This window comes from Micromesistius poutassou (genome assembly GCF_964030765.1).
Source record: "Micromesistius poutassou genome assembly, contig: SCAFFOLD_5978, whole genome shotgun sequence".
Lineage (NCBI taxonomy): Eukaryota > Metazoa > Chordata > Actinopteri > Gadiformes > Gadidae > Micromesistius > Micromesistius poutassou.
The window spans coordinates 256-13,238 of NW_028180149.1; the positions used below are offsets into that span (position 1 = coordinate 256).

The window sequence follows — 12,983 nt, forward strand, 5'->3', positions numbered from 1 at the left end:
ATACCTGTCCACGCCTGTCATGCGCTCCCCCCGAGACAGTGTCCCTCACACCCTCCCCCACCACCCACCCACCCTCCTCCTCCACTCAAGCCGGAGGGGGGGGGAGGGGGGCTAATGCAATACCAGCGACCCCCCACCTCTCTCTCTATATCTCTCTCTCTCTTCCCTACCCTTCCTTGGGCCATCTAGATGCCTCCTGCCTTATCTCTGTTGTTGTTGGGGGGGGGTGGGGGGGTGGGGGGGCATCTTTGAAGTGAGGACATCACTCTGTAAGACATTGATGTACGTAGCAATTAACCACTTTCCTGTCCAGTGTGTGTGTGAGGAGGGGGAATGGGGTTCCTCAGCCAGAAGCCAAAACAAACAAACACACTCCCACTTAGGCACACCGCAGAACGGCCCATCTCCTGCCCCCGACTATGGGGCGGGGGGGGTGCCTGGTCACTTCATTCCCTCCTTTATCGCACCCCCGGGGGGGGGGGGGGGACCATAAGGGAAATAACATGACCTGTCGTACTGCAGCCGGGGCTCTACAGAGTCGCAGTGGACCACTCGAAATGTTCCTTTGTTCTGTGTCCCACACCCACACACAGACACAGCCACACAGGGCAGGGGGAGAATACGCCGTGCGGAGGCCACCGCCGTTCCCATCCCGACCACATTCGGTCACTTCCATGCGGAGGAGCAACTCCTACCCCGGATGGTGACGCCATCTTGTCATCAACATCACGTCCAAATATTTACAATGACTCGGTGCCATGTTTGTTGAGATAAAATAGTGTGAGAAAAAGAGCCCGGGTACTTACCAGAGGGTTGCCGTCGGTCCAGCGGAAGTCGCTGTCATACATCTTATCGTTCAGGCCGATCCACTGGTAGTCCTGGCCCAGACCTGCGACACAGGGGCAGAGCGAGAGAGAGCTGGGTTAGCACCAGGTTGACGGCTCCCTCTGAGAATTTGCCCTTATTTGGACTTTTTTGGTGAAAGGGAAACATTTGTTTAAAAAAAGAAAGTGTGTGTGGCATTACGAAAATAGAGACTCAATGTGAGACGAAAATGTGACGCCACAAATGTATTATTCGCTTGTTCTTCCGTTGGTACTAATCTCAGCTCATTTTGATAAGACGTTTTATAATTAAGTTCGAATACATTACGAAATACTTGATGTCGAGAAGCCCGGCTTAGCACTGCAGTCTCTTGCATGTATCTAATCTAGTTTATGACACATACACACACACACACACACACACACAGCTTATCTATTTGTTTTCGTCTGTCCGTCAAAGTGATAGACTTACGGTTGACAAACTGCTGCTCCTCGTGGGAAACTATACTGACGAGGTGAGCGCCCTGCATTCTGCACTCGCGCTCCGCTGTGTCCCAGTTCCTCCTCTGGGGAGAGTACTTGTAGCAGTGGCCCTGGAATTTATGCCAGCCATAGCCACATGTTTCAGTGTCTGATGGAGAGAGAGAGAGAGAGAGAGAGAGAGAGAGAGAGAGAGAGAGAGAGAGAGAGAGAGAGAGAGAGAGAGAGAGATAGCATCGATTTAGTAATTTAGCAGAAGTCTTTTTTGTAACTTTGGGTAATAAAACAGATCATCAGTTCCTTTGAACAGGGCTATGCTAATACAATGCATAGATAAACACTTCGGTTTTAGGGTTTATTGATCCAACCTTCATCCATGCAAAACTGTTTTTACTCCTAATCTAATCTTTCCAACACCTGAGTATTTTCAACCTTTAGGGCCTCTGCTATCTCTGAGTGAGACTATGTGCCCTGACAAAATATAGAAGGGGAAGAATGTTTGATGGAAGACTTTCTATGGCTCCTAACTGCAGCCATTCAAGGCCTCGAGGGCAGGAACAGAGGAAAGGCAAAAAATAATAATTATGATCACTCATGTTAAGATTGAATCGGATTGGGACATTGAGTCTGATGGAGCCTCTTAATCATTTGTAAGGTCTCTGTGCATGCTTGTGGGTATAGGTATGGCTACATAAAGATGAGGTGACATTTCTATTTAATGTCTGTTTCACTTGATTTGTTTCAAAAACATATTTTTTATCAAGACTCTCCTCAACCCAGCTGCTGACACATGGACCAAACAGACAACGTGGTTCTGATCAGTTCTCCCCTCACGTTCATAACGCTGTATTTCTCTACTAGCAGGATGTTTTGGGGCAACAGCTGGGACTCAGCATACAATGGGGCTGTGGTGTGAATCACTGCTGAGTGATCCCAATAACATCTTGGGCGGGGACACCGGCCTGTCAGGCCAATACGGATGATGACTTGGGCTGAGCAATTAAAAGGTCAAACTATGCTGCATTTGGGACTACATAAATCAAATGACGAGTCGGGGAATCACTCAGACGTTCCTATGGCGCTACTCACAACAGTTCATATATTAAAATGTAGTTGTATAGCAGTTGTAACAGTTGTATTAGTTGTTTTCATTCTATTAAACATTAACATCCTTGCTTGATGAAATAGCCAATGGGATATCTAACACATCCACAGTCAAATGTTTAACGTGTCTAAACATAACCAACTGAATATTTGTGAAGTGTGTAATGTATTGTGTGCTAGGTCTGTCAGCCTGACTCCATCAGTCAATGCTGCCCCAGGCTACCTGTTCAGTAACCCACATATTAATCAGACCTGGCAGCCTGCGGACAAGACCAGGAGACTACTGTTAAAAGCAGCTGCCATGATGAGATGGAGGCGCAGTTTGTGACTCATTTGTGTCTCATTGGCGAGGGTTTACATTAGAAGACAATGTTCTGCTGTTGTGGGAGTCTGAGAAGCTTCACAACCAGACTAAATCATAACTTGTATATGTAAGAGTTATGTCTAACATTGACTATGTTTATTCCCCAAGGGATTTAGGGGATTTCGTTTTTTTGAGATTGAGATTGAGATTGATGAAGGGGTTGAATAAAATCCATACCTCTCACAAAGTTGTCTATATTAAAATGTAATTTCATACATGTGGTCATTGTATACAATTTGAATGCATTAACAACACAATGCTAACTGAGGAAAATATATAAATATTGTGTCATACAGTACTCAAACTAAACTCACCCTCTTCGCAGTTACGGCCAGAATAGCTGGGAAGGCACACACATGTATGCAAGCCAACCCCATCAACACATGTACCTCCGTTACGGCAAGGGTTGGACTGGCATTCATCAATATCTGGAAATAACAGAAAACACTGAAATTAGTAGGCGTATTTGGTGGTATCTCATGATCTGAAAAAAGAAATGCCTTTAAGCGCCTGTTGTGATGAGAAAGGGGACACAGAGAGAATATTTGATGTACCTATTTCACAGTGGACTCCACTGTAACCAGGAGGACAGCTGCATGAAATGGTACCACCAGTCTTGAAGCAGGAACCGCCATTCAAACAAATGTTTTCCACACATGAGTGAATACCTGCGTGGATATAAAACAAACCATCTAAATAAAAAATACATAAAGACATAAACTCAGATCCCTTGGAATAACAAAATCAGTAAATTATTTTTACATACCTGGAATTTCAACAGTCTCACCGATGATGCTGTGGTCTATGTTCAGTCCAGTTTCAGCAGAGTTGCTGGGTTCTTCTCCACTGATCCTAAGTAATCCATCATTGAAGCGAGGTGTCCCATCCCGGTCCCCTGTGTCATTTTCTTTGGAGAATGGCAAAGGTGTGGTATGCAATGATGTAACTATTTCTTCCTGGCTTTGTGTCTTAGCCAGAGGCACGATTGTGGTCGTAGTGGCAGACACTGTGTCTCTGTCAACATTGGTGGTCTCCTCTCTCATAGCTGGCTCTCCAATCATCGGTAAACTCGTAGTAACATCTGCCTTGAATACAGTCTGGATGTCACCGGGGGCGGCTGAGGACTTTTCTCCAGTAGATTCTTTACTGGCCTCCACAGCAGGCACTTTGGTTATTATCATAGAGGGCGGGCTAGTGATGGCAGCCGATAGCTCAGTTTTGACTTCAACCTTGTCACTCTCCAGATCCACCGCAGTGCTTGTTGTCAGGCCCTCTGCTGTGCTGCTACTGCTTTCTGACACATGTTCAGAGGTCAGTGTGGATGCCAGCGCAGGCACAACAGGGGTACTCCCTGCTATTATGGACGATTGAGAAGTGCTTCCCTCATAGCCACTTTCACTGCCTGCTGAGATAAAAGACTGGCTCTGAGTAGTTTGTGGCAGAGCTGAGGGAGTGCTGATGGACACGCGTGATCCGCTTGGAGGTGCTCCTGGGTAAATCGGAACCGATTCAACCTTGGAGCGGTCTGGTGCTTCATAATCTACTGGGGTGCCATAATCCGGATCTGTGGTATTTGAACTGGCTTCTTCTAGAGGTTCAATTGTCCAAATGTCCTTTGAAGTTGACACATCTACAGGGGTAGCAGTTGAATCTGAGCTCTGGGTTGTCTTCTGAATTGGCAATAAGGGGCTGGTTGTGCTTAGTAATGCATCCTCAGAGGAATGATCGGTGTAAGGCACATGGGTTAAGCTGTCCTCAGATCTGGCCTGTTCAAATGATTCTGCAGGGGTTGTCAGATGTTGTAAAGGAGAAATTGTTGTGACAAACTGAATTTTGACATCAGGCTGTGATGTAGCAACTGTCAAATGTATGCTGGCCAATGGTTCAATATCTTCTTTGGTCCGATTGGGAGCCACGGCCAAGGTTGGGATTGGGGTGACTACTGTTTTCGTCTGAGATGTAAAACTTTCCTCTTCTGAGCTTGTAGAAGTTTCCTCAATGTGTGGCACATGAGGAGTTTGCCCTGTGCTTGTCACCATTTCATGTTCTTCCATCAACATCGGAGGTGATAGTGTGGACATCTCTCTGATGAAGATAACAGGTGTCCCATCACCTGAGGCTTCTGATTCAGAAACTACTGAAATGGGGGCTGCTGTTGGGTTCTCTGTGTGGCCAAGTGTTGATAAGTTATCCTGTGATGTAACCGGAATCAATGTAACTTCCTTGAAACTCAGAGTGGACTCCTCAGAATGTGTCTTGCCGCTTTCAGTTATGGCTTCAAGCACAGCGGGCCATGTGCTGTTGTAATCAACAACTTCATCGACACTAAAGAAAGGGGTTATCGGGTCTTTGGTTGATGCTGCAGTTTCACCAGATGTATTTTCAACACCATCCTGTTTTTCAGGGATGCTTCCTGCGGAAGTTGAAACTTCTAGGTTAGCAGTTGACTGGCTGGATGAATCATCTAACAAAGAGTTATCAGTTGTTGATGCAGTGGCAGCCTTTTCAGTAGCAGGGGAGGTGGTCCTCTCACTGGAGACCATGGCGATTGTTGTAGACGCTACTGTTTCCACTGAGCTGACAGCCACTGAGGAATGATGTATAAACGTAATCTCCGACCTGGCCTGCTGGTAAGTTTGTGCCGAGGACGTTACTTCTGGTACCGGCACAAAAGTGGTGACAAAGTGAACTTTGTCCACAGGTGTTGATGACGTTGCGATGGCAGAGGAAGGTACTGAGACCCATTGTTGAGACGAATCTTTATGAAGTTCCATTGAAGAAACTGATTCTTCAGTTGATTCCTTAGTAGCTTCATCTCTCTCTGCTTCAGTCAGTGTTTTCTCTGTGGTGTTCAGTGAGGACATAGAGGTGGATGAAGTATTTCCATCTATTCTAGTTTTCGGTGGTAATGTGGAGATGTTGTTTATGGCAGTGGTTGTATCCATTGTCTTGTCACTGGAGCCCTCAACATCAATGATATTTGCCGCTGATGGCTGTTTAGTAACTTGGGGTGAAGTTGTAATGTTTGTGGAAGACAGTTCATCAACATTTACTGAATATGTGTACACTGTGGAAGTCTCTGAAAATGATTTTGTGGCTAAGGTATTTGAGGACTCATCAACTGAGCTACTCCTCTCAGTAAGTCTTGGACTTGATGTGATAACTGCTTTTTGGGTGCTATAATGAGACACATGCCCCACACTTTGCTTTTCTGTGTCCTCTTGAGCTGAAATAGTGGGGATTGGCTCTTTTTCCACCATTGCTGTTGCATTGGCCATTGTACTAGGAGGGGTTTGTTCAGCTGAGTCTTCTTTGCTGGTCACATCTGTGCCAGAGGAAATGATGGGTTCCTCAGTGGCATGAAGGGAGGCAGTAGGGACTGTCTCTTCTGTGTTGCTATCTTTTAAGGGTTTGATTGTGCTGTACAAAGAAGGGTCCTCTGTAAACATAGCTGTGCTTGGCTGACCAGAGCTTTCCTCTGTTGTGATATCTGATATTGAGGAAAGGGTTCCTTGTTCTGCTTTCACTGTGGCAGAAGGCTCACCAGTAATATCTGATACAGAAACAGTTGGGGTCTCAGTACTGAACAGTGAAGAAGCGGTAGCCTTTACATTTGCTGTTACTTCTCCTTTAAGCATTGCTGTTGTCACAATTTCAGCTGATTCGTTTACGGCTTGAGAAGAAGGCAAAGTGGATGTGATTTCTGTGGTAGACCCACTGTCCTTATCGTTAATGCTGTCAGTTGTAGAATATGCATCCATCCGTTGAGTGGTTGGGTCGGCACTTGCAGCGGGGAAAGTGCTATATGGCACAGTAAATAATTTGGATTCCCCCGTGCTCTGTGGCACAAATGTCACCGTCTCAGCGCTGGATGACTCACTAGAACTACTAGAGCTGCCTTCTTCTTCATCTGTTGGGACAATTTTGATGTCTGCAGAGCTGCTTGTTGACTCTGAACGATGAGAGGAATTTTCAGACGATTCTGATGTTGAATCAAGGGTGGCTGGAGTGGATTCGGAAATTACCTCACCACTTCCAGAACCTTTTATCTCTTCTGTCCCATCCAGCATGGGTGTCATCGTAACTTCTGGGACACGTCCTTCTTCCTCAGTCTGAATGGTGGGAACCACAGAAAAAGTGTCTGCATCGATGATAGTACCATCTTTGTTAATAAGCCCAGGGTCTGGGCTTCCATGTTTCATGCCATCTGTCACTGTTGAGATAATTGTATCCTCATCTGTGGCTTCCTCTGTGAATATGCGAGTGGTGCTGGCTGATGGTTTGGTCCCATGCAGAACCATTGTAGGGGTCTGTTCACTTAGTTCAGCTTTGGTTTGGCTGCTTGTGGGACTAATAATCATAATCTGTTGGTCTGTCACAGAATGGTAAACGATAGAGGGGAAAGTGGTTGAAATGGATGGGGATTCACTACTGGAGCTTGACTTGGTGGTGTCACTTGAAGTGTGATCACTGACTAACTTCAAAGTTGCATTGGGCATCATAGTTGGATGGGAATAGTCTCTTGTTTGCTCAGCTAAAGTATTACTTTCGTCCATGCGGCTATGACTTGGCGTCTGTGTTGTTTCAGAACTCATGGTGCTTTGTGTGGCTAGGATAATCTCCCTTTCTTTTGAGGTAGCTATCTCATCAGAGACTGGTGTAACTGAAACAAAATACTCTGTTTCCCCTGTGGCTTCTGATGGAATCGAAGTGAATACCCCAGGCGTATGGAAACTGGAACTTTCTTCTTCCATCAAAGTAATGGTTAGGGTGGATTTCGATGTATCGGTCAACAAAGGCCCTAATGAGACAGGATGGGATAATGTCATATTTGAAGGGGCTGTGGTTGGTTCTTTAGTGCTGGAGAGGGAAGAAGCTGCTGTTACATCCGATTTTAAAATGGACCCTGTTGTTGTTTCATGTGACGACATTATTTCTTTTGGTATACCTGTGCTGAACATTGATGAGACATCTGTTAATCGGTCCCCTGAACCATCTGATTCTGTGTCGGTTTTTGCCGTTGTTATAGAAACTGTCTCATCAGTACTTGTAATTGTTTCTGGGAAGGTTGCATCGATATGCTCATTTGTAACCAAGACTCCTGTGGTAGACTCGGTTGTGTAGACAGTTGAATCTGTTACATTGGAGGGCTGAATGAAAAAATCCTGTGTGTGGTCAGCTGTGCTTCCATCCGGTGACAAAGAGATAGTGACAGTTAAAGTCTCTGTGCTTGTAATGTGTTGAGATTGGGTTGATGATTCTGAATCCATGGTTGGCTGTTTGCTCAAATAGGTTGAAGTTGCAAAACTTGGTACTGCTGAAGTGCTCTGCTCATCCATCTCACTCTTATCTGGGGCAGAAGTGAATTCCGGTAGTTCATAACCTGATCCATCAGTGCTCCCCAGATCTTCATCCACATATGAGTCACCAGAACTCTCCATGTCAATGAATGTTGAAGTTCCTCTTGTGGGATAACCACGGGATTGCAGAGTTGTTGATGGAGACAATGTAGAAACTGTGTTTTCCATTGAGGTTTCTTCCTTTGTAGCTTCTGAAGGTGTTTCTATTGGACTTTCTTCTGTTGACTGTATTGTAGATGCAGAGACACTGGTTGCAGTGGACATATATGTTGGCAACAAAGTTGCTATAGTGCTAGATGTGTCATCGACCGATGATATATCTGTACTTCTCTGATCTGTTTGCTCACTTGAGATGGCGGTAGCTTTTTCAGTGGAAAAGGAGGGAGATGCAGAAGTGCTAGATATTGTAACAGTAGCTGCTTGTTTTCCTGGCTCCTTTGTACTCGACACAGAAGTTGATGTGATAGTAACAGTCTCTTGTGTGGACACATTCGATGTTTCAACCCGTGAGCTCTCTTCAAGCGTTGAGGATGAAACTGAACTATCTTCTGGTGCAACAGAGCCCGTCTTTGATTGACTTGTTGGTGTCTCAGTGCTGTACAGAGAGGAGGCTGGATGTGGTGTTGTTCTTGAACTATCACTTGTTTCATGGGATTCTTTTGTGACTGATGGATTCTTTGTGCTGAACATAGATGTTGATTTTGCAGAATCTGTTACAATGTCTTTGGTAGACCCATCAGATACAAGTTCACCAGAGCCTTCCTCTATTGTTGCGAGAATTGATCTAGCCTCTGCCGCTATAGATGTTTGATCTTTAGAAACACTTTCTTTGGTTTCTGTTGTAAATGCTGGTTTCTCTGTACTATAGAGCGAGGAAGGTGCAGACAAGGTTGATCTTAAATCATCAATAGCTTTATCTGATGCTGTTGTCACTGCAGGTTTCTCTGTGCTAAACAAAGAAGAAGCGGTGGTTGATATAATTAACGATTCATCAGTAAACATAGTCGAAGCCACGTCCCCTGAAGCTTCTGCTCTAGTAGAAGTAGATACTGCTGCTGTGTCCAGCTCTGTGCTTGATACAGAAAGGGAAGGGGAATATTCCAGGATAGAGGGTTCTTTGGATGGCTCGGTTGATGCCAAACTTGATGCCAAGCTGATTATGGAAGTTGTCTTTGTGACATCTGAGACAACATATGTTGATGGCATCACTGTCTGATCTGAAATATCCACTACATTTTCAGATGACACTGTGGACGGTCCCTCTGTGCTTGCCAGGGGAGATACAGTTGTAACAGCAGACGTCTGAGAGAAAATGTCAGGAGCTTCATCACCTGAACCACCATCATCTATAGATGGTAGACCAGAACTCATCTCTGTCTTCTCTGTGACAATGGAGACTGATGTCTGGGATGTCTGAACTGTGACTGCACTCTCCTGTTCTTCAGAGGGTAACATGGTTGGTTTCTCAGTACTCAACAAAGAGGAGGATGTGCCAGCTGAGGTCTCACTGCCTTGAGATATATCTGTACTTGTCTGTTCTGGTTGCTCACTTGAGATGACGGTAGCTTTTTCAGTGGAATAGGAGGGAGAAGCAGAAGTGGTAGATATTGTATCAGCAGCTGCTTCTTTTTCTGGCTCCTTTGTACTCAACACAGAGGATGATGTGATAGTAACAGTCTTTTGTGTGGACGCATCAAATGTTTGAACATCTGAGCCCTCTTCAAGGGCTGACGAGGAAACTGAACTATCTTCTGGTGTAGCAGAGTCTGTCTTTGATTGACTTGTGGGTGTCTTAGTGCTGTACAAAGAGGAGGCCGGATATGATGTTTTATTTGAACTGTCAGTTGTTTCATGGTATTCTGTTGTCACTGATGGTTTCTTTGTATTGAACGTTGATGTTGATGATTCTGTTTCAGTCTCTTTGGTTGGAACATCAGATATAAGTTCACCGGAGCCCTCCTCTGTTGAAAATTCCAATACAGTTTCTGATGACACTGTGGATGGCCCCTCTGCGCTTGCCAGGGAAGATACAGTTGTAACAGCAGACATCTGAGAGAACATGTCAGGAGCTTCATCACCTGAACCACCTTCATCTATAGATGTTAGACAATTGTCAGTTGTTTCATGGGATTCTGCTGTCACTGATGGTTTCTTTGTGCTGAATATAGATGTTGATGAATCTGTTACAGTCTCTTTAGACCCATCAGATATAAATTCACCGGAGCCTTCCTCTGTTGTTGCAAGAATTGAACTTGCCTCTGCCACAACAGTTGTTTGATCTTTAGAGACTCTTTCTTGCGATTCTGTTGTGACTACTGGTTTCTCTGTACTATAGAGTGAGGAAGGTGCAGACAAGGTTGATTTTAAAGCGTCAATAGCTTTATCTGATGCTGTTGTCACTGCTGGTTTCTCTGTACTGAACGAAGAGGAAAAGGTACTTGATATAATTAACGTTTCATCAGTCAATATCGTAGAAGTCAGGTCCACTGGAAATTCTGTTTCAGAAGTAGTAGATACTGCTGCTGTGTCCGACTCTGTGCTTGATCCAGAAAAGGAAGGGGAAGATTCCAGCATGCCAGGTTCTTTGCTAACACTATAATCCAAGATCTCATCACTAAACTCTGTGGATGGCTTGGTTGATGATAAACCTTGAGAGTTGGTAATGGAACTTGTCTTTGTGACATCTGAGATGACGTATGTTGATGGCATCACTGTCTGATCTGAAATATCCACTACAGTTTCCGGTGACACTGTGGATGGCCCCTCTGTGCTTGCCAGGGAAGATAGAGTTGTAACAGCAGATGTCTGAGAGAACATGTCAGGAGCTTCATCACCTGAACCACCTTCATCTATAGATGTTAGACCAGAACTCATCTCTATCTTCTCTGTGATAAGCGAGACTGATGACTTTTCTGTCTTAACTGTGACTGCACTCTCCTGTTCTTCAGAGGGTAATGTGGTTGGTTTCTCAGTACTTAATAAAGAGGAAGATGTGCTAGCTAAGGTTTCACTGCCTTGAGACATATCTGTACTTGTCTGTTCTGGTTCCTCACTTGAGAAGGCAGAAGCTTTTCCAGTGGAAAAGGAAGGAGATGCAGAAGTGGTTGATATTGTAACAGCAGCGGCTTCTTCTTCTGGTCCCTTTGTACTTAGCACAGATGATGATTTGATAGTAACAGTCACTTGTGTGGACAGATTAGATGTTTGGAACCCTGAGCTCTCTCCAACGGTTGAAGATGAAACTGAACCATCTTCTGGTGCAACAGAGCCTGCCTTTGATTGACTAGTGGGTGTATCAGTGCTGTACAGAGACGAAGCTGGATATGCTGTTGTCCTTGAACTGTCAGTTGTTTCATGGGGTGCTGTTGTCACTGATGGTTTCTTTGTGCTGAACATTGATATCGATGATTCCGTTTCAGTCTCTTTGGTAGAAACATCAGATATAAGTTCACCAGAGCCCTCCTCTGTTGTTGCAAAAAGGGAACTAACCTCTGTCTTCTCTGTGACAGGCGAGACCAAAGACTTTTCTGTCAGAACAGTGAACACACTATCCTGTTCTTCAGAGGGTGACATGGTTGGTTTCTCAGTACTTAAAAAAGAGGATGATGTGCCAGCTGAGGTCTCACTTCCATGGGATTCCTTTGAACGTGTCTGTTCTGGTTGTACAGTTGAGATACCTGTGGCTTTTTCAGTGGAAAAGGAGGGAGATGCAGATGCGGTAGATATTGTAATGAAATCTGCTTTTTCTGGCTCCATTGTACTCAACAAAGAGGATGATGTGATTGTAACAGTCTCTTGTGTGGACACATCAGATGTTTGGACATTTGAGCCCTCTTCAAGGGCTGAAGAGGAAACTGAACTATCTTCCGTTGTTACAGATTCTGTCTTTGATTGACTTGTGGGTGTCTCAGTGCTGTACAGAGAGGACGTTGGATATGCTGTTGTCTTTAAACTGTAGATTGTTTCATCGGATTCTGCTGTCACTAATGGTTTCTTTGTGCTGAATATAGATGTTGATGAATCTGTTACAGTCTCTTTAGTAGAACCATCAGATATAAATTCAGCAGAGCCTTCCTCTGTTGTTGCAAGAATGGAACTACCGACTGCCACAATAGTTGTTTGATCTTTAGAGACACTTTGTTGAGATTCTGTTGTGAATCCTGGTTTCTCAGTACTATAGAGTGAGGAACGTGCAGACATGGTTGATTTTAAACCCTCAACAGCTTTATCTGATGCTGTTGTCACTGCAGGTTTCTCTGTGCTGAACGAAGAGGAAATGGTTGTTGATATAATTAACGATTCATCAGTAAATATCGTAGAAGTCAGGTCCACTGGAAATTCTGTTTCATGAGTAGTAGATACTGCTGCTGTGTCCGGCTCTGTGCTTGATCCAGAAAAGGAAGGGGAAGATTCCAGCATGACAGGTTCTTTGCTAATACCATAATCCAAGATCTCATCACTAAACTTTGTGGATGGCTTGGTTGACGATAAACCTTGAGAGCTGGTTATGGAACTTGTCTTTGTGACACCTGAGAGAACGTATGTTGATGGCATCACTGTCTGATCTGAAATATCCACTGCAGTTTCCGATGACACTGATGACGGTCCCTCTGTGCTGGCCAGGGAAGACACAGTTGTGACAGCAGACATCTGAGGGAACATGACAGGAGCTCCATCACCTGAACCACCTTCATCTATAGATGTAAGACCAGAACTCATCTCTGTCTTCTCTGTGACCGGCGAGACTAAAGACTTTTCTGTCGGAACAGTGAACATACTCTCCTGTTCTTCAGAGGGTAATATGGTCGGTTTCTCAGTAGTTAACAAAGAGGACAATGTGCCAGCTGAGGT

General features: G+C 44.7%; 1 protein-coding gene across 1 annotated transcript; it reads right to left on the reverse strand.

Annotated features, from left to right (window-relative positions):
* Positions 1-508: 508 nt before the first annotated feature.
* Positions 509-12,908, reverse strand: LOC311371100 (uncharacterized protein; the record flags this gene model as incomplete). Its single annotated transcript, XM_084489331.1, has 7 exons — positions 509-570; positions 807-889; positions 1,297-1,455; positions 3,087-3,200; positions 3,327-3,440; positions 3,539-10,000; positions 10,241-12,908. Coding segments are annotated over 7 exons (9,662 nt in total), but the record flags the coding sequence as incomplete, so codon positions are not given.
* Between the last annotated feature and the right edge of the window lie 75 nt (positions 12,909-12,983).